The following is a 22,683-nucleotide window of genomic DNA, read 5'->3' on the forward strand; positions in this document are numbered from 1 at the left end:
AATTACTTTCTTTCAGTGCACATACATTGCAAGGACAGTGTACTCAGAAGCTGTGTGTAATTTTTTAAAGAATTGCTGCTGTAGCTATTTTGGTTTTGAATAAATTGACCATTAAAGCCCTGACATAGGAGAGACCTTCAAGATGGTGGAGGAGTAAGACATGAAGATCACCTTCTTCCCCACAAATACATAAGAAATACAACTACATCTGGAACAACTCCTACAGAACACCTACTGAATGCTGGCAGAAGGCCTCAGACTTCTCAAAAGGCAAGAAACACCCCACGTACTTGGCCGTGTGGCTGACAGGGTCCACATGCCCTGGCCAGGTGTCAGGCCTGTGCCTCTGAGGTGGGAGAGCCAAGTCCAGGACACTGGTCCACAAGAGACCTCCCAGCTACACATAATATCAAAGGGCAAAAGCTTTCTCAGAGATCTCCATCTCAAACTAAGTCCCAGCTCCACTCAACGACCAGCAAGCTACAGTGCTGGACACCCTATGCCAAACAACTAGCAAGACAGGAACACAACCCCACTCATTAGCAGAGAGGCTGCCTAAAGTCATAATAAGTTCACAGACACCCCAAAACACACCACTGGATGCAGTCCTGCCCACCAGAAACACAAGATCCAGCCTCATCCACCAGAACACAGGCACAAGTCTCATCCACCAGGAAGCCTAAACAACCCACTGAACCAACTTTAGCCACTGGGGGCAGACACCAAAAACAATGGGAACTACAAACCTGCAGCCTGTGAAAAGGAGACCCCAAACACAGTAAGTTAAGCAAAATGAGAAGACAGAGAAACACAGCAGATGAAGGAGCAAGGTAAAAACCCACCAGACCTAAAAGATGAAGAGAAAATAGGCAGTCTACATGAAAAAAATTCAGGGTAATGATAGTAAACATGATCCAAAATCTTGGAAATAGAATGGAGAAAATACAAGAAACGTTTAACAAGGACCTAGAAAAACTAAAGAGAAAACAAACAATAATGAACAACACAATAAATGAAATTAAAAATTCTCTAGAAGGAATCAATAGCAGAATGACTGAGACAGAAGAACAGATGAGTGACCTGGAAGATAAAAAAGTGGAAATAACTGCCACAGGGCAGAATAAAGAAAAAAGAATGAAAAGAATTGAACACAGTCTCAGAGACCTCTGGGACAACATTAAACACACCAACATTTGAATTATAGGGGTCCAGAAGAAGAAGAGAAAAAGAAAGGGACTGAGAAAATATTTGAAGAATTATAGTTGAAAACTTCCCTAATATGGGAAAGGAAATAGTCAATCAAGTCCAGGAAGCACAGAGAGTCCCATACAGGATAAATCCAAGGAGAAACATGCCAAGAGAACTATTAATCAAACTATAAAAAATTAAATACAAAGAAAAAATATTAAAAGCAACAAGGGAAAAGCAACAAATAACATACAAGGGAATCCCCATAAGTTTAACTGTTGATCTTTCAGCAGAAACTCTGTAAGCCAGAGGGGGAGTGGCAGGACATATTTAAACTGATGAAAGGGAAGAACTTACAACCAAGATTACTCTACCTAGCAAGGATCTCATTCAGATTCAATGGAGAAATTAAAATCTTTACAGACAAGCAAAAGCTAAGAGAATTCAGCACCACCAGACCAGCTTTACAACAAATGCTAAAGGAAGTTCTCTAGGCAGGAAACACAAAAGAAGGAAAAGATATACAATAACAAGCCAAAACAATTAAGAAAATGGTAATAGGACAAAAATATCGATAACTACCCTAAATGTAAATGGATTAAAAGCTCCAACCAAAAGACAAAGACTGGCTGAATGGATACAAAAACAAGACCCATATATATGCTGTCTAAAAGAGACCCACTTCAGACCTAGAGACACATACAGACTGAAAGTAAGGGGATGGGAAAAGATATTCCATGCAAATGGAAATCAAAAGAAAGCTGGAGTAGCCATTCTCATATCAGACAAAACATACTTTAAAATAAAGACTATTACAAGAGACAAAGAAGGACACTACATAATGATCAAGGGATCAATCCAAGAAGAAGATATAACAATTGTTAAGTATTTATGCACTCAACATAGGACCACCTCAATACATAAGGGAAATGCTAACAGCCATAAAAGGGGAAATCGACAGTAACAAAATCATAGTAGGGGAATTTAACCCCACTTTCACCAATGGACAGATCATCCAAAATGAAAATAAATACGGAAACACAAGCTTTAAATGATACATTAAACAAAATGGACTTAATTGATATTTATAGAACATTCCATCCAAAAACAACAGAGTACACTTTCTTCTCAAGTGCTCTTGGAACATTCTCCAGGATAGATTATATCTTGGGTCACAAATCAAGCCTTCATAAGTTTAAGAAAATTTAAATCATATCAAGTATCATTTCCGACAACAATGCTATGAGACTAGATATCAATTACAGGGAAAAATGTGTAAAAAATACAAACACATGGAGGTTAAACAATACACTACTAAATAAGCAAGATATCACTGAAGGAATCAAAGAGGAAATCAAAAAATACCTAAAAACAAATGACAATGAAAACACGATGACCCAAAACCTATTGGATGCAGCAAAAGCAGTTCTAAGAGGGAAGTTTATAGCAATACATTCCAACCTCAAGAAACAAGAAACATCTCAAATAAACAACCTAACCTTACACATAAAGCAATTAGAGAAAGAAGAACAAAAAACTCCCAAAGTTAGCAGAAGGAAAGAAATCATAAAGATCAGGTAAGAAATAAATGAAAAAGAAATGAAGGAAACAATAGCAAAGATCAATACAACTAAAAGCTGGTTCTTTGAGAAGATAAACAAAATTGATAAACCATTAGCCAGACTCATGAAGAAAAAAAAGGGAGAAGACTCAAATCAATAAAATTAGAAATGAAAAAGGTGAAGTAACAATTGACACTGCAGAAATACAAAGGATCATGAGAGATGACTAGAAGCAATGATATGCCAATAAAATGGACAACCTGGAAAAATGGACAAATTCTTAGAAAAGCACAACCTTCTGTGACTGAACCAGGAAAAAATGGAAAATATAAACAGACTAGTCACAAGCACTGAAATTGGGACTGTCATTAAAAATCTTCCAACAGGGCTTCCCTGGTGACGCAGTGGTTGAGAGTCCGCCTGCTGATGCAAGGAACACAGGTTCGTGCCCTGGTCCGGGAAGATCCCACAGCCACGAAGCGGCGCCTGTGAGCCATGGCCGCTGAGCCTGCGTGTCCAGAGCCTGTGCTCCACAATGGGAGAGGCCACAGCAGTGAGGGACTGGCGTACCACAAAAAAAAAAAAAAAAAAAAATCTTCGAACAAACAGAAACCCAGGACCCGATGGCTTCACAGGCGAATTCTATCAAACCTTTAGAAAAGAGCTAACTGCTCTCCTTCTCAAACTCTTCCAAAATATAGCAGAGGGAAGAACACTCCCAAACTCATTCTACAAGACCACCATCACCCTGATACCAAAACCATACAAAGATGTCACAAAGAATGAAAACTACAGGCCAATATCACTGATGAACATAGATACAAAAATCCTCAACAAAATACTGCCAAACAGAATCCAACAGCACATTAAAAGGATCGTACACCATGATCAAGTGGGGTTTATCCCAGAAATGCAAGGATTCTTCAATATATGCAAATCAGTCAGTGTGATAATCCATATTAACAAATTGAAGGAGAAAAACCATATGATCATTTCAATACATGCAGAAAAAGATTTTGACAAAATTCAACACCCATTTATGATAAAAACCCTCCAGAAAGTAGGCATAGATGGAACCTACCTCAACATAATAAACTCCATATATGCAAACCCACAGCCAACATTGTCCTCAATGTTGCAAAACTGAAACCATTTCCTCTAAGATCAGGAAGAAGACAAGGTTTTCCACTATTACCACTATTTTTCAACATAGTTTTATAAGTTTTAGCCACAGCAATCAGAAGAAAAAGGAATAAAAGGAATCCAAGTCAGAAAAGAAGAAGTAAAGCTATCGCTGTTTGCAGATGACATGATACTATACACAGAGAATCCTAAAGATGTTACCAGAAAACAACTAGAGCTAATCAATGAATTTGATGAAATAGCAGGATACAAAATTAATGCACAGAACTCTCTTGCATTCCTCTACACTAATGATGAAAAATCTGAAAGAGAAATTAAGGAAACACTCTCATTTACCATTACAACAAATAGAGTACAATACCTAGGAATAACCTACCTAAGGAGACAAAAGACCTGTATGCAGAAAACTATAAGACATGGATGAAAGAAACTAAAGATGATACAAACAGATGGAAAGATATACCATGTTCTTGGATTGGAAGAATCAACATTGTGAAAATTACTACCCAAAGCAATCTACAGATTCAGTGCAATACCTATCAAACTACCGGTGGAATTTTTCACAGAACTTGAACAAAAATTTCACAATTTGTATTTGACCACAAAAAAACCCAAATAGTGAAAGCAATCTTGAGAAAGAAAAACAGAGCTGGAGGAATCAGTCTCCCAGACATCAGACTATACTACAAAGGTACAGTAATAAAGACAGTATGGTACTGGCACAAAATCAGAAATATAGATCAATGGAACAGGATAGACAGCCCAGAAATAAAGCCACACACATATGGTTACCTTATTTTTGATAAAGGAGGCAAGAGTATACAATGGAGAAAAGACAGCCTCTTCAATAAGTGGTGCTGGGAAAACTGGACAGCTGTATGTAAAGGAATGAAATTAAAACACTCCCTAACACCATACACAAAAATAAACTCAAAATGGATTAAGACCTAAATGTAAGGCCAGACACTATAAAATTCTTCGAGAGAAATGTAGGCAGAACATTCTATGACATAAATCACAGTAAGATCCTTTCTGACCCACCTCCTAGAGCAATGGAAATAACAAGAAAAATAAACAAATGAGACCTAATGAAACTTAAAAGCTTTGCACAGCAAAGGAAACCATAAACAAGGTGAAAAGACAACCCTCAGAATGGGAGAAAATATTTGCAAATGAAGCAACTGACAAGTGATTAATCTCCAAAATATACAAGCAGCTCAATATCAAAAAAACAAACAACCCAATCCAAAAATCGGCAGAAGATCTAAATAGACATTTCTCCAAAGAATACATACAGATTGCCAACAAACACATTAAAGAATGCTCAACATCACTAATCATTAGAGAAATGCAAATCAAAACTACAATGAGGTATCACCTCACACCAGTCAGAATGGCCACCATCAAAAAATCTGCAAACAATAAATGCTGGAGAGGGTGTGGAGAAAAGGGAACCCTCTTGCACTGTTAGTGGGAATGTAAATTGATACAGCCATGATGGAGAACAGTATGGAGGTTCCTTAAAAAACTAAAAATAGAGCTATCGTATGACCCAGCAATTCCACTGCCTGGCATATACCTTGAGAAAACCATAATTCAGAAAGAATCATGTTCACTGCAGCTGTATTTACAATCGCCAGAATATAGAAGCAACCTAAGTGTCCATTGACAGAAGAATGGATAAGAAGGTCTGGCACATATATATAATGGAAAATTACTCAACCATAAAAAGAAACGAAATTTAGTTATTTGTAGTGAGGTGGATGGACCTAGAGTCTGCCGTATAGAGTGTAGTAAGTCAGAAAGAGAAAAACAAATACCGTATGCTAACACATATATATGGAATCTAAAAAAAATGATTCTGAAGAACGTAGGGACAGGACAAGAATAAAGAGGCAGACATAGCGAATGGACTTGAGGACACGGGAAGGGGGAAGCGTAAGCTGGGATGAAGTGAGAGAGTGGCACAGACATATATACACTACCAAATGTAAATAGATAGCTAGTGGGAAGCAGCAGCATAGCGCAGGATGATCAGCTCAGTGCTTTGTGAACACCTAGGGGGTGGGATAGGGAGGGTGGGAGGGAGACACAAGAGGGAGGACATAAGGAGATATATGTATATGTATAGCTGGTTCACTTTGTTATACAGCAGAAACTAACACACCATTGTAAAGCAATTATACTCCAATAAAGATGTTAAAAAAAAATTTTAAGTTAAAAAAAGTTTGTTAAATAAAAAGAAAATCAACTATACTTTAAAATGAAATAAAAATTAAATAAAAAATCGACCCTGAGATATAAACCTGCTAAAGTTTATAACTTATTCATGATAAATACTTTACACACTGATGTATTATGAAGTAGAATAGATGGTTTTATAAAAGAGTGATTTAAGTGGAATATTTAGTTGTATGGGTATTTCAAAAGGTAAAAGTTTGATTTCTTGAAACAGTTTTGAAATGTGTCACTATAAGTTTTTGCTATCAGTTTTTTCCTAAACAACTTTTCATTGGAGTGAATGGATAATCTTTTTCTTTAATCTTAAATGCTAGAGTATATAATCACATGCTATATTATTTAACTCTCCCATGAGATCCAGACCCCAAAAATGAACTCCGATCCAAAGAGGAATCATGTAGAGTCTTAGGAAATTGGGGAAAGGCCTCAAATAAATATTAAGGTGGGAAATAATAGATTTTGTGTCATATATTTTCACAGCATTCTGTCCTTGTGGGTATGTACTTTCAAATACTTGGGACAGGCAGACTCTTTTCTTCTTTTAGCCAGCCTAATAATAGGAAGAAGGAGAAGAGGTACAGATGACAGCTAAGAGCTAACATGGGTGAATGTAGGTGTAGCCAACGAAGAATGTGCTGCTTATATGAAATTTCTGCAGGCCTAGTTATTTTGAAAACTATTTGAAAAAAAAAATTAATGCCCAGAAAAGACACTATGAAAAAGAAATATGTGATTTTTCAGTAAAACGTGTGTATCATCATTTTGTGTTTGCTTCTGACATCCTCAGTCTGTTATTCTTATTATATCTTTAATGTTCATACATATTTCATTGTATTTGCTTGCCCCATTGATGACAAGCTAGACTTAATAACTAAGAATAATTCACAGATATACCATTAATCATGGCATGCAAATCTATGACATTAGAAGAATAATGTGACTGCTGGAATAGTCCACGTGCTTTAAAACCTTGTTCTGTGCAGACTGGGGAAGCTATTTTGCTTCACATTAGCTCTACCACACATCAGTTTGCTTTACAAGGTCTCCCTGAAATCAGTCAGACACATGTACCGTGCTTTCGAAGAATTTTGTACAGTAAGAATAGCTATGAAATGTGTGAAAATACAGGTGACATATACTATAGTTTTTGTAATAGTAGTGACATGTATGCTAGTGATTTTAAAAACTAATTTATAAGAGTTTTATCTGGTTTTAAAATATCAAGAGGTTTTATGAAACAATTTAAAATTTGGCATCAGATGGCATCACACTTATTACTCAGCTCTTGCAAGCAACCAAATATAGAAGTTGGAAGTTACCTCCTCACCTTTCAAAATGTTCACTCCTACTCATCTGATCATATTCTGGTGTTCTGCTATCAGATGCATTATTTTGTGTTTTATAACTTGCATTAAACTGGGGAGAGCACATCAAGCTGTACTCAGTCACTCATAATATTTTCCATTAGTTTCATCAGGTAAAGTCAACAAAGGGATAATAATTCCTAAGAAAGGTAAGGAGAAAAGTTATGTAAGCCTCAGGAAGGTACCCATCAAAAGGGGCCCAGTGAGATCAGAAACATTTCATGCTTGGGGGGGAAATGAAAGATTGAAACATGGAGACCAGTGTCACTTACTTCCCAGTTTTGCCTGGGGCTGGGCCAGGTCAGCACTGCAATCTTTGTACAGAGCAGAGTAAATTGACCTACTTTTCTGAAGATGTCATATAAAATTTGCATGATCTTCAGAGTCTAGCAACGTTATATTGAACATAGACTTTACATCTGACAGCCAAAGGTTAATAATACTAACATTTTCTTGAGTAAACAAACTTTCATTACCTAGATATAAATATATCACTTTGTCTCATGAGGTCTTATTTGCAGTAAACTTTTTTCCTTGTAAGACTTTGAATTAGTTTATTGGTCATAGCCACATAATATGAAAAGTGTAGGTACTGGACTCCATCTTGAAAGCACAAATAGTGCATTAAAGTAAAGCTGTCATACAGGATTAATAATGCAATGTTGTGTTTTAAAACATGTCAGATTTTCTTAAATGTATCTTTCTTCTTTAAACTTTAATCAGCTGAGATAAATGTTTTTTATTTGGCCTTAACTCTTTGTCACAAGACAATAAGAGACAGGCAGCCAATGAAATAAATTGAAGTGCTGCTCTGGTTAGGTAGAATTGGAATTTAATACTGTTGCAGTTGGTTGAGATATAACTGATATATATATATATATATATAATTTTGCATGGTTGTATGACATCATGAGAAAGAAAAGAGACCTACCAAATTTTTAATTGGCTAATACTTAGAAGTATTGGGGTGAACTTAGGTATAACGTTTTTGTACCTCTCCCCAAATATAGTCTATTCCTTTTTAAAAGAAGTTGTAATTAAGAGTATTTTGAGTCGTGCATATTAGTGATATCAAATCAATATTTAAATCAAATTAATGAATATTAAAAAGATATTGCATCTAAATCCCAAAAAGGGATAGTGTAAATTATACTCTACAGCTCAACTTGGAAGTCCAGCTGTCACAGTGAAACCTCTGTCATTGAAATAGCTCAGAAATAGACTGCATTCATATTTAACCCAATAGCTTTAGGCATTCAGAGATATGGAGTAGATGAAATAAAAAGTACCATATCAAAATTAACACCAAGCCATGTGTTATCCTTCTGGAGCTTTAGAGTGATTTTTAACATAGATAGTAATTGGGTTTGAAATTTAAGCACACACATACACACAGGTTTGCTACTTGGAGAGTTCCGTGCCTGGGGGAGGGGAGGTGACAATTGGTGCATTCAGTATATAACACGTGTAATGATAATAAAGTTGATTGGTTGAACTCTATAGCTTTTATTTTTTTTCTTTTCTTCCTCTTCCTGTAGAGTAGTTCAGCCGGGGGGTGGAAGGATTCTCCCCCATCTTCACCCCCCACTAAGAAGGCGTAGGTTGATACCATTTTTATTGTTCTGCTGGGGTGGGAAAGAAACCATATGCTTTAGAATTTTGAATGGCTACACCAAAGGGAAGATTGAAGCAGGCCCTCTTTCCCCATTCCTACCGGACTTTGAGGTGGGGTTATTCTTCTAAATGTTCTGGCAGTCTTGTGGTTAGCTTAATGCTTCCACCCCGGGGCAGAGAGGTGGGTGAGGGGAAGAAATGTCAAGGGCTTCAGAGGAGCTTGGGCTGAGTGAAGTGTGGAGTGGGAAGCTGATGTCTGAAACCCACCACTCCCCTGGATATCAGGCAAAGGCAATGAGAGTCGGAACCAGCTGATGCCGCTGCTGCTGCTTCCCATTTCCAGGGTGAAATTTTCACAGCAGCTAATTCTAAAGGGAGGAAAAATCCCTAACCAACAGAGAAGATTCTATATCACCCAACACAAGCTATCTAACCTTTTAGGTAGGCTTTTCAGAGAAATCCTCGGTTTAAAAGTCAGCGTTCACGATCCAAAAATACGGGACGGGAATCAGAGCTGGTATGCAATGTGAAAAGCCTCTTTACACTCTATGAGTGTTTGAAACGATCCGATGAGCATAGGAAGTGGCTGCCAACGCTCTGGCGGCTGCTCGTGCCGCCGCCGCCGCCGCCGTTCCTCGCAGAGGGCTGGACAGAGCCAGTCCCGGTTTCAGCACCTCCGGCGCTGGACAGCTCTCTGCACGCCGTACCGCCGCCCGCCTGCTTTCTCCAAACACTCTCGCTTTGCATTACTGGAGATGCATCTAAATTACGTCCTGTTCAACAACAAGTAGATTTTTTTTTCCCCCTGTACGGGAATTACAGTAGACGGTTCTCTCAATTAAATTGCATTTTCTTCATTACGGATTTGGCAGTCAGGCGTATTTATCCCGATCTCCCCCCCACCCCCCACCCTCTACAGGAACGAGTCTTTGGGAACCTGGTCCACCCAGGGATGTAAAACTGTGCTTACCGATGCATCCCATACGAAATGCTTATGTGATCGTCTCTCTACCTTCGCCATTTTGGCTCAGCAACCTAGAGAAATAGTAAGTAACAAAGGGAAAACACGGCTTTAATGCAAAGGCAGGGACATTGTGGAGAGTGTTTCTCCAGGGAACTGCATTTTAAATGGGGAAATGGAAAATGTTGCAGGGTGGCAAAATTGGGTTCGTCTCCTCCTTAGCTACAGTAGCTTGGTGAAATGAATTCTAGTTGGTGTGCTATAACTAAATTCTACTCAATTTTATGTCTTCTAACTTGAAATTTCTGCAGTATAGTTTTGAGGATGTACTCCAATCATATTGCTAATATGCTGCAAACTTTCAAATAAAAATACTTGTCAGCTTAACCTTTATTTTAGAACTCTAAAGCTGTTCTGGGGAATTTGTGAGGTTACTGTTGGTAGTAGAATGAAGACCCCAGACACTATAGCCAAACACATTGCATATCTGCATTGGATATTTTCAGTACAGGTTTTCTGGGGTGTCCTTGGATATTTATTTTTTTAATTAAATGAAATTTTTATGAAAGCAGAGACTGTCAGAAACTGTAAAATCATTCCTTAGAAGTATATAGGTTTGTAAAACTAGTTTCTGAAACAGACAGTTGTATAAACTGTCTGAAAGAAAAAATAACATCCTCATCAAATGTACTTTGAAAAATTATTTCAGAAATTGAAGTGGTGAAAAATAATTATTAAGAAAAATGTGACTTTCTGTCTAAATCTGGCCTAAATATGCATCACTCTTTTTCCTTATTTTGATAGCCAAAAATGCCTATAAAATTGATTGTGCATATCTAAGATTTGGAACACACTTGATCTTAAAGTGTATTTCTTTAAACTTCCAATACTAAAAATATGAAAAACAGCAGATTTTATTAGTTAGTACCATGTTAGTGTCTAAAGAAAGAAATCTCTTTGATCTTTATATATGTTTTAAAAGATATAAGACTTATTTTTCAAGGTCAAGTATTTAGAGACTAATATTGACATTGTGAAGATTATCTCTATATATTTTGTTCACAGAAAAAATATCACAAATATATTCTAAGGTCTTACACTTGAAATTTGATTTTCTTCTATATTCTTAGAGGCCAAGCTAGTGAAATTAAATGAGAGAATACTTGACTTAGAACAAAGTTGTCAAAAGTCAGAAAGTTTGAAAAATTTTCAATATCTAGGTACCAGATTTGGATAACATAATGGGAGGATCAAAGTAAATTTCAACAAAATATTTTGTGAAATAACTGAACTGTAGTTAGTTGAAGAAAAATAAATACTGCTTCAAATTTCAACTAGATGAAATTTAACATGTTAATGTTGACCAAGTTGTAGCTTCAGTTATTTATTTTAGAAAGCTGTAAGTGGGTATATGCCACAATCAAGCATTGAAAACTCTTAAGGCCTTCATTACTTCACAGTGGGAGAGAGGGAGTAGCTAGAATTAGTCATTTTAGAGGTTGAGAATATGTGAACAGAGTGGTTACTGGGTAATTATCTGGTTACTATAACAACTATATTGGCTATTTTTGAGTGTTAGGATAGTTTTGTTGAGTTTAGAAGTTATTTTAATTTATTTTAAAAATTCTCTCTCTCTCTCTCTTTTTTTTTTTTTTTTTTTGCTTCTTTTGTTTAATTTACAGATCATGGAATCCTCTAGTACACCTTCAGTTACCCTAATTGTAGGCAGTGGCCTTTCTTGCTTGGCCTTGATCACCCTAGCCGTTGTCTATGCAGCATTATGGAGGTATGTAGTCAATTAATACACTAGAAATGGAATGTGCTGTTATTCAGAGTTAAATCAAGGAATATAATAACTATTATATGTCGCATGTTTTCTTAATTTACTGAAAGAAGTACTTTGAAAACAGGATTATAATTGCCGTGACTGAGCTATAATAAATGAGCTCAATAATACTAAATAAGTGTTTACTTAATTTTCTTGTCTGTATTTTCCTACAATGGGAAAGTAAACAAAACACACACACACACACACACACACACACACACACACACACACACTTTTCTTCCCAATTCAAATGATGGTAGCCTTCAACAAGTTGCTTACCCCAAGCATGGTACTCTTAATACCCCAAGTTCAGTCTATGTGTTGTTTATATTTATCCCAACTGCTATTGAGCTTGAGAATTTAATGATACAGTCAAATTAATTTCTCTGTTATAGAAATATGGTCTCCAAATGCTTAAGTTTTAAACATATGCTTTCTGTGTGTCTCAATGTGTAAAGTCTTCTATAATATTAATGCATTAATATAATACCATAAAGCTTTAGAAAAGACTTCTCAGCTGAATGTTTCCACTAAGTCAGATTTTGACAAACTGATTTTAAAAAGTCATAAAAATACATAAACAAGGGAAAGTGATTGAAAAATACTGTTCTATAATATGTGAAATTATATCTGTTTGACATTGTATGAAAATGTAGTAGTTCTCTAAGATTTGTTCTTGTTCTGTTAATGAGAATTAGACCTGTGAAGTTTATTATGTCTACTGACATATTGATAACTAGTATATAACTAAACTTCCCAATAAATTTTCAAATGTTAAACATTTTTATATCCATTCTGATTACTTTAAAATGTTCTAAAAACAGTTACCATATTAGCAAATAAATAATTATGTATTATTTCCTGAATATTTGAAATATTAAAATTGCAAAGGTAGCCAGGCCTAGTATTTTACTTATCTTTTACTGAGGATAGAAAACAATTTCGTTGAGGGCTTCCCTGGTGGCGCACTGGTTGAGAGTCCGCCTGCCAATACAGTGGATACGGGTTCGTGCCCCGGTCCGGGAAGATCCCACATGCCGCGGAGCGGCTAGGCCCGTGAGCCATGGCCGCTGAGCCTGCGCGTCCGGAGCCTGTGCTCCGCAACGGGAGAGGCCACAACAGTGAGAGGCCCGCGTATCGCAAAAAAAAAAAAAAAAAAAAAATTTCATTGAAAAATTAATTACAATTTAATAAGGAAAGATCATTTGATTTAACATCCTTTTTTAAAAAATAAAAATCATTGTTCTCCATTATATTTTTTACTCTTTTGAGGACAAAAATTAATTGTCCAGAATATTATATTGTCAAAGATATTAAGATTTTCATGCTTCATACAGAAACAAAATATGTACACATTCTTGATCCATTGATACAGATACGTAATAGAGGTCCTGCCTTCCCATGCAGGGTAGTGAAATACCAAATGAGGGAATCTGATAATATATGGCCAGTCTCATGAAATGAAAGAAATGTTTGTTCTAGGCATGGCATTGTCGACAGTAGAATCCAGGGTTCAGGGCTCAGTCAAGCAGGCATTGTCCTGGTAATACAAGAGCAAGACAGACAAAGGCTGGGAAGAGACTTTCTCTCCCACAATTGCCTGAATGGTATTTCTCAGGAAATGAGGCAGTGTTTATGGGCCAGGATACTAGGTAATAGTATCACAATTCATCAATGGCATCATAAGTCATACTCACTGAAGTGTTCAGAACCAAGTTCCATTTCTCAGTACTTAGGGTTCAGCCACCAATTACACCTCTTCACGCCTCAATACATGTGGCTAACGCTAGCACAAACACTGTTAGTATAAATGATATATAAAAGTTATCAAAGAAGTACAGGATTATTTAGTCTGTAGGGAAGTTTGCTGTAATCCAGAAAATCCAGGAAAATCACCTATTGCAATAGCTTTCTAGGAATTACCACCTGAAAGTATCTATCCAAACTTGACATGAAACTGAGAAGTTTAGAAGACAGTACTAAGAAACAATATAAATTTGAATTCCTAACCGTTAGTGGCCATCAACTCATTGTCTACAGGTAGAAGAATTGAAGTAATATTAATAATTTGATAGAAGTTTCAAGATTCATAAACTATTAAGTGAATCTTGTAGCATGATGAATTCAATGCATTTTCTAAACATGAAATTTACCTAGTAACATTCCTGTATGATAATACTCATGTCAGGATCTTACTGCTTTTTTTTTTTTCTAATTAAAAGGTTTAGTGTTTTTTTTTTTTTTGCTTTTCTAATGATGTGTAAAATGTGTGAACATCAGAATTATTTTATATATAATATACCACTTTGAAATTTGCTGATGTCTCATGTAGCTCATTAGAAATATTCATCAAAAAATGAATCCATTGTTACGTTCTCTCCATCTACAGATATGTTCTGTAGAATTACGTTGTTACATCACAGAGCAACTGAGCATGTCTTTTAATCCATGTATTGAAATGATGCATTCACAAATTTTGTTTAAAACATAAAGCATATTTATGAAATGTTTTGAAAGTTGAGACATTTTATAGCAATTTTTAAGGCAATAATGTCACAATGTTAATGAAAATGAAAACATCTAAAGACTCTTCAGGGTGGTCAGTCTAGGTCTTCATTACCATGATTTTTCTATTTACTGAGCAAATGATATCGATGAAAGCCTTTCAGTAATGTCATCTGTGTACTTGTGCTGTCATGGAAGCCTTTAATATCACATAAAGGGTCAACTGTGTGCAGCCCTTAAATGTTTTAATGATACATCCCCAACCAAAAAAAAAGAAACAACTTAATATTTGATGTTTTCAGCATCCCAGTGTGTGGTTTATTATATTTTTAGATACTGATGATGCAGGGACAAGATTAAGCTACTCTGGAGGCCATTTTTTATTGAGGGTCCACCTAGGTTCATTCTATGTTTGTTCTGTGAAGAAAGGAAGATTCTTTTATATTAAAAATTTTCTTTGTATATTTTATTATTACTCTTGTTTTTGTTTTGCTTTCTTTTCTGAAACATGTGATGGAATGTAGGACCTCTGCCTAAATATTCCTCACAAACAGAGAGTAAGAACTTTGATAGATTTTTACCTTCCAAAGAGTGCCTCCAGATCTCTGGCACCCCCATGGAACACTGCACAGGGAAGCCCACACTGTGGGCTGTGGACAGTGAGTTCATGTTCTAACACAAATTGAACAGTCTCAAATACACAGCACGAACAAATATGTCTTTTTGTTACTGTCACTCAGTGATTTACCACAGGGTACAGTAAAGCAAGATAGCTGCTACCCTTTTAGGGTAAACACCTGGTAGAACATTTGATTCTGAGCAGTTTTCTCCATGGCTTACATTCTTTTTTTTTTTTTTTTTAATTGCTTTACAATGGTGTGTCAGTTTCTGCTTTATAACAAAGCGAATCAGTTATACATATACATATGTTCCCATATCTCTTCCCTCTTGCTTCTCCCTCCCTCCCACCCTCCCTATCCCCCCCCCCCAAGGTGGTCACAAACCACCCAGCTGACCTCCCTGTGCTATGCAGCTGCTTCCCACTAGCTATCTATTTTACATTTGGTAGTGTATATATGTCCATGCCACTCTCTCACTTCGTCCCAGCTCACCCTTCCCCCTCCCCACATCCTCAAGTCCATTCTCTAGTAGGTCTGTGTTTTTATTCCCATCTTAACCCTAGGCTTACATTCTTGATGTGCTTAAAAATTATATGACAGACTGTATATAAATACTTCTTCATACGGGTAAAATATGGCAGGCTCCAACTAATTTTCCAGCCTAATGATGAATTATCATTTGTGGATTGGATTAGATTTCAGCAGTAAAGATTCATTTTCTTTTTTCTTGTCTTGGAACAATTATTCAGGAAAAGAAAAACCTAAAGAGTAACAGCCTAACTATATAAAAATACTTGAGCGAGTGAAGTGGTGGGTGCAAATTGTTCATGGCTTCATGAGAGTAAAGGCATCTTCCTCGTAAATAAGGGGGATATTTCAGAATCTGTGTGGGGTTTTTCTTTTTGGTTTTCAGTTTCTACTGGTTGATGTAAATGATAATAATTAGCATATTACAGATACACAAATAGGAAGGTAATGATACTAACTGATACCATCCTAAGAAATTTTATACTTCTAGTAAAGAATGTTATGGTGATAACAGATGTGCAATTAAGCTTCTGTCAGAAGTGCCATGTTGTCCGCACTAATGTCTAAAGAAAAATAAATTTAAGGTCTCTTGGATATTATATGTCACTATAAAATTGGGTCTCTAAGAATAATCTTCCTTAAAAACAACGTTTTAAATATTTTTTTCTCATGTAAAGGCTTCATGTTAGTGTCTTTTTCTGGATGAATTCCACCAATTTGCATAATAGAGAATTTCTCATCTTTCCGCTGAATTTTAAAGTTGGACACTTTCTCTCTCTGGCTAGGTACATACGCTCTGAGAGGTCCATAATTCTGATTAACTTCTGCCTGTCTATCATCTCATCCAACATCCTCATCCTGGTTGGACAGACTCAGACACATAATAAGGTATGACTGGTGATTATTCTGCTTCTCTTTCTGCGTTTATGTTGTGACATAAAGTTGGCTATTGATAATCTATATGTTTATTCTTGATAAAATAGGGAACTTCTGATGAAATTATTTTTAAAAATAAAAATATTTTATTTGTTTCTGAATAAAAGTATTGGTGATTCCAGTCAAGAAATACATTCCCTTGGCTTAATTTCTTGGGGATTGAGAGGCTGTTTATAATAGTAAACATATGTGTTTATTAAACATTATGTCAAAGCTCTATGAGTTCAAAGCCTTGGAACATCAAAAGCACAAATTTTAATTCATTATCCTAATTGTAATAGAATTTCCTGTGTTTTGATCTAATTTATTAACATACTGATTCCTAAAATTCAACTATAAATTGCTAACTAGTGTAACATAGCTGTTGAAAAATCCGCCAAAAAACTTATTTTAGACAATAACCAAAGACAGTATTAGGAGGAAGTGACTCTAGATTTTATGCTTTTCAAAAAGTTTTATTAGGCAGAAAGTATTTTGATACTTAAACAGTTTTGTAGTTCTTTAACTGTGTAACACTTTCAGCAAATGTAAAATATATGACTTGAGTTGAATGACCATGTTTTTTGAGAAATGACTGCCAGTCTTTTTGCTAAATGACTCTGAAATACATACCAAGAAACCCATAATAGAAATCTTAAATTAACTTACCCCAACCTCAAAGGAATTCTGTTAAAAAATGCTTTGATAATATTTGCTGGTCAGTTTGGGCCTGTTCTTTTCTTAATTTTTTTCCAAATACTAAAGTCAATAATTGAACTTCTTCCCTATAAGCTATCATTTTTAGAACATCCAATGCACTTTTCAGTAGGTACTTTCGCTATATTAGATATTTATAAGACATGCATCAACATCAAAGATTATGGATAGTTTGTTTATTTTGCTAACTTACACTCCTAAGAATCTGATTCCTACCCAAAGAATACAATTTGGGGTCTAGAGAGGTCTGGGAAACTGCTTAGGTGATTCTGATGAAGATTTTATCTTGACCCATATTACCCTAGGACTGTGGGGAGGGGGTGGAGGGGGGATAAGCGGAAGGTCACTAACCATGAAGGACAAAAGCAAAAAAGGGAACACCAATAAGAGCCCAATAAGGAGCCTTGTGGAAGTAAAAAGCACTTTCACCTTTCACATATCTGAATGTTTAGTTCTTTTCCCATTTCTTTCCTGTGTCTTCTTAAAAAAAGGCGAGACAAAGTAAAGTCTATTAAAATATATTTCAGGGCCACCTTCTGACTATTTAACCTAAATTTAACAAGAAATTCATGGGAAAAAGAAAGTCAGAGGAAGAAAGGAGAAAGACCACAGTGAGGGAGATGCAGTTGGAATTGGGAGGGGAAAAAGAAGTGTGCAGAGTAACCAGCAGAGGGGAAATGGATGGGGGTAGGCGCAAGCAAGCTGGGAAGGGAAGGAAAGGGCTGGGGATGAAGGAGGGGAGACACCCCGTGAGCCCTGAGCAGTGAAGAATCCCTCATCTCACCCCTGTCCTCGCTGTTCACCTGGCAGGACCTCAGATCCCTTAGGAATGCTCCTTCACTTGTTCATACCTGGTCACAATTCTTTAACTGTTTGTCCTTGAACCTCTGTGCAAAGAAGAAGAGCTTTCCTCTGAAGTAGAAATCACTTACTGGGTCTGGGAACCAGAAAAATTCAAGCTAGAGTTAGCTTGAGCTGGTAGCTTGTTTTGTTTTGTTTTTTTCCACCAAAGTCTCCATGTCATTTTTTACCCTCCAAACACTCTTGAGTTATGTCCCTCATTAGAATATGGAAAACATCATTGTCTTCAGTAGGAAATATGCTTTTAAAACTGCTTTATGCTGTCTGGCAAAGTTTTTACAAGTTCTGAGCCAAATGGTCAAATAGTAGAATTTTCCACAAGGTTTACCACATATTTTAGTGGTTGTTGTGTATTTCTGTTGGATCATTGCTGTTCAATAGAAATACACTCTAGGCCACAAATGCAAGCTATGTATGTAATAGTGACAGTTTGGTAGCCACATTAAAATAAGTAAAAATAAACAAGCAAAATCAATTTTAATAATATATTTAACTCAGTATATCCAAAAGATGACCATCTTAACATATAAGTAATATTTTTAAATGTTAATACAATGTTTTAAAGTTTTTTAAAATAAAGTCTTCAGAATCTGGTGTGTGTTTTATACTTATAATACATCACAGTTTGGGCCAAGCGCATTTCAAGTGCTCAGTGGCTACATGTACCAAGTGACTACCATGTTGTGTAGGTCTAAATGGTAATGATACTTAGAGACTAAAGAAGTTTTGAGAAATTACATTCTGCTTGCCCATTTTTGCTTTTCCAGGTTCTCAATATCCTGTTGTTTTTTTTTTAAATTAAAATGTCTGCTAGATATCTATGAATATTATGAGCATCAAAGGCAAGATAAGACAAGTCTAGTTTTACATTTCATTTCTGATTATGAAGCATGGCCGGCATGGGCTTGGTTTAAAAAAATAAAAGGTCAGTTTAGTTCTGTTTCTGCAGAATAGATTCTATATGGTTTTGGGATCCTGGTGGTTCTGTTCCAGATAGACTGTGCTGATTTCTGCTGCTACACTGTGATGCGTGTGGGGAGGAGTGGGGGATAGGTGGTAGCGATGATAAAGAAAATGAAAAAATTTTGTTTTTCTCTCATGCTACGTTAACTTTGCTTTACTAGCTCTGAGTAGATGATCTTGCAAGCCTAGGACAATCCACTATGGAGTGACTAGGAGAGAAAAATACAACACAGTAGGATTTTATTCTTAGTCTCTCTCAACAATATCAGGTTTCCAGAGGAAATAATCGTATATTTTATTACGATACATGTGCTGAATTCAATTAAATTGACCTCACTTCATTTTAAATATATGTGAAATAGCAGTATGTGAAAAGCCATACCTGCTTCACTGTTTGGAGGATTAATGATGTCTCAAAAAAAAAAAAAAGAGAGAGAAAAAAATATGAAAATGTATTATCCGTATAAACTCATGATCTGTATAAACTCCAGGACAGTATTTTAAAAAGGTAAAATATTATCAGTGGGTACAGTATATTTTTTAGGGTGTGTGTAGGATCCCTTCGCTGCTGTGGGCATTTTGTAATTGATCAAATTCCTATCTTTGATTTCCCTGGTAAATTTTGATTGATGCTTTACCATTCCCCACTTGGAAAAATGGAAGCATCTGAGAGGGCTTCTTTTTTTATATCTATAAATTTATTTATTTATTTTTGGCTGTGTTGGCACTTCATTTCTGTGCGAGGGCTTTCTCTAGTTGCGGCGAGCAGGGGCCACTCTTCACGGCGGTGCGCGGGCCTCTCACTGTCGCAGCCTTCTCTTTTTGCGGAGAACAGGCTCCAGACGCGCAGGCTCAGTAGCTGTGGCGCACGGGCTTAGTTGCTCCGCGGCATGTGGGATCTTCCCAGACCAGGGCTCGAGCCCGTGTCCCCTCCATTGGCAGGCAGATTGAGAGGGCTTCTTGAGGAATAGGTTCTTTGGTACTGCCTCTGAGAGTTGTCATGGCTAGTTTGTGTGAAAACTGGTATTTGATACTGAAGTCCAGAATGGTTTTGAAGTGTCAGACTGGGATCTTTCTCCAAATTGCTTGTTGAAATATAATTGATTCAATTATCTCACTACTGAGTATCTCTGCTTTCTTTTGAGTTGGGATAGAAACAAGCTGAAATGACCCATTGTTTAAAATATGATGTATTCAAATCTTTGAACTATAGATTCAATTGCTGGTAGCAGAGAAAGGAATCAAATCCATTTCTTCTATCTCTTCTTAAAATGCAGTTATAAAATGTAATTATAACTGACTTCATTATATTTCAAGCTATCTTATAAAATTTCATTGCCCTTTGATTTCTCTGTGTATTTTAAATTTCAACCACGATGTTCCTTTATCACTTGAATGTTGTTTATTTTTAGAATTTCCTTTGTACCTTAAAGTATGCAAATGGTTTTTGTTGAGCCATATATTCAGAGAATAGTTTTCTTAATCACAAAAATATATATTTACCTTCTTCTAAAACACTTTGAGATGATTTATCATATTAACCATTTTATAACATTCTTTTTAACTGATGGAAGTCAAATTTGGTAAAACAGTTGGATATATATATATATATTTTTTGGTTAGATAATGGTGGACACCCAAGAAGATTCTGAGAGAGAACTTCTCCCTATAACCTTACTACCAGGTTATAATGAAAGGAAGCCAAGTCTAGATTCAATCAGACAGTGTGATATTTATTAGATAAACATTTATTAGCAAATCAAGAGCAAAACCTGTTCTGTAAACTCAATGAAACTATAGGTCTCTGTCATTTTAGATATTTTAACCATGACCACACCTTGTATGCAACATTCTCTTCAGGTGAACATAGCAATACTCTAGAGACAGACTTCTGTGCCTTCAATCAGCATCTTTCAATCAGAAATCCTCCTAATCGAGTGTCTGAGTACAGAATGATTGGGGGTAAAACTATGGGCCTCATTTCTATGAAGTACAGGATATAAGCTTCAATGGAATCGTCCACGCAGTCTATTTAGACTAAGAAGTGTTTAACTATATTAGCTCATCTACATATCTTTCAACGCCTTTGTTTTCACCAAGGGAACCCATAATAATTGACTAGGCACTAGTTCGTCAATAAAGATCAATCTCCTCTAGTCAGTTTGATAATAATTGAAGTGTTGATTGTGGATACATCTACCTAAACCCAAAGACTTTCAGTTGACCCTGCAAGACTCTGGGGTATGACCCTTTCAAATACAATGCCAGCTGACTGCCTTGTTCTGTGCATTCCTGGACAGCTCCTAGGATTAAAGGTTAAACTAACTGGCACATATATATCAATAGTATCATACTGAGAATACCAAAGTGTTATAAAATAAATTATAGACATCCTGAATAGACATCCTTATTTTGAAAAAGAATAACTAAATGTGAGAGGGCAAAGTTAGACCCTAACTTTAGTCCCAGGAGACCTACAAGACCTAGCAAAAGTCCTCATTGACAAATCAAGGAAGCTTCCCAAATTATTTCAGATGTGCAGACATTTCCTTATCACTCTTCAGAAAGAATTTCTCTCATAATTCTTTATGTATGGACCACTGAATTACATAATAGGTCTGTGTCTTTTCATTCAGTCTTGCAAAAAATATAAAAACTCTGTGTTGGAGCACTTTTTAAAAGTCACATAATCTACAAAGTTTGCTTACTACATCCGGCGCTTATTTATCCTTTATCAAATGTTGTTATGTTTTTTGTTTTTTTAATTATTATTTATTTATTTTTGGCTGTGTTTGGTCTTCATTTCTGTGCGAGGGCTTTCTCTAGTTGCAGCAAGTGGGAGCCACCCTTCATCGCGGTGTGCGGGCCTCTCACTATCGCGGTCTCTCTTGTTGCGGGCACAGGCTCCAGATGAGCAGGCTCAGTAGCTGTGGCTCATGGGCCTAGTTGCTCCGCGGCATGTGGGATCCTCCCAGATCGGGGCTCGAACCCGTGTCCCCTGCATTGGCAGGCAGATTCTCAACCACTGCGCCACCAGGGAAGCCCCATGTTGTTATGTTTTTGTTATGTAGTTTGCCTAGAGATAATTAGTAAAGATAGGCCAAGCTAGAAGGCTGTGGTTATTCTAATGGAAGATGTTTTTGTGTTGTCAGAATTGTGTTTTTTTTTTTAAATAAAATCTTGAATTTTAATACTTTAATTAGGTGAAGAACTCTCTAATTCACTTATTTCTCCCATGACTTCCTTTAGCGAGAGACTGAGATTCTCCACACATTTATCAATACTTCCATGCCTGGCCTCTGAGTCTATACGTGTTCAGTTTCTGAGGAGGAATACTGAGTATGTGCTTTCAGCCACCCAGTCTGTCCATTCTGATACCACCTGAAACCGTCTACTCTTCTCTTGAGGGTCAGGCTCTCCAGGCTTCCCTGGAGACATCCATCTCTCGGTGGTGAAGGTGAAGAGCAGGCATTTTAAGCCAGAGAGACCCAAGCATCCTACATCTCCTGCTTCCTAGCTGTGTGATCCCGAGCGTGATACTCAGCCTCCCTGGACCTCAGCTTCCTCTCAGTATCTCCCTTACAGTGTTGCTGTCAAGGTTACATGAGAGTACATATGAAGCACCTTATAAGCATTCCTTAAACAGTTCTTGTGATCATGGTGATGGTGATGA

The 22,683-nt window shown here is 36.5% G+C and overlaps 1 protein-coding gene across 1 annotated transcript in view; it reads left to right on the forward strand.

Annotated features, from left to right (window-relative positions):
• ADGRB3 (adhesion G protein-coupled receptor B3) overlaps positions 1 to 22,683 on the forward strand; it is a gene marked incomplete at both ends in the record, with an annotated part of 793,681 nt that overhangs the window by 635,220 nt on the left and 135,778 nt on the right. Inside the window, 3 exons of the mRNA XM_082669119.1 lie at positions 10,032 to 10,158; positions 11,756 to 11,859; positions 16,340 to 16,442. Of these exons, the coding sequence (XP_082525245.1) occupies positions 10,032 to 10,158; positions 11,756 to 11,859; positions 16,340 to 16,442 (334 nt within the window). The remainder of the gene's footprint in view (positions 1 to 10,031; positions 10,159 to 11,755; positions 11,860 to 16,339; positions 16,443 to 22,683) is intronic.

Source organism: Grampus griseus (genome assembly GCF_964374135.1).
Source record: "Grampus griseus genome assembly, chromosome: 13".
NCBI lineage: Eukaryota > Metazoa > Chordata > Mammalia > Artiodactyla > Delphinidae > Grampus > Grampus griseus.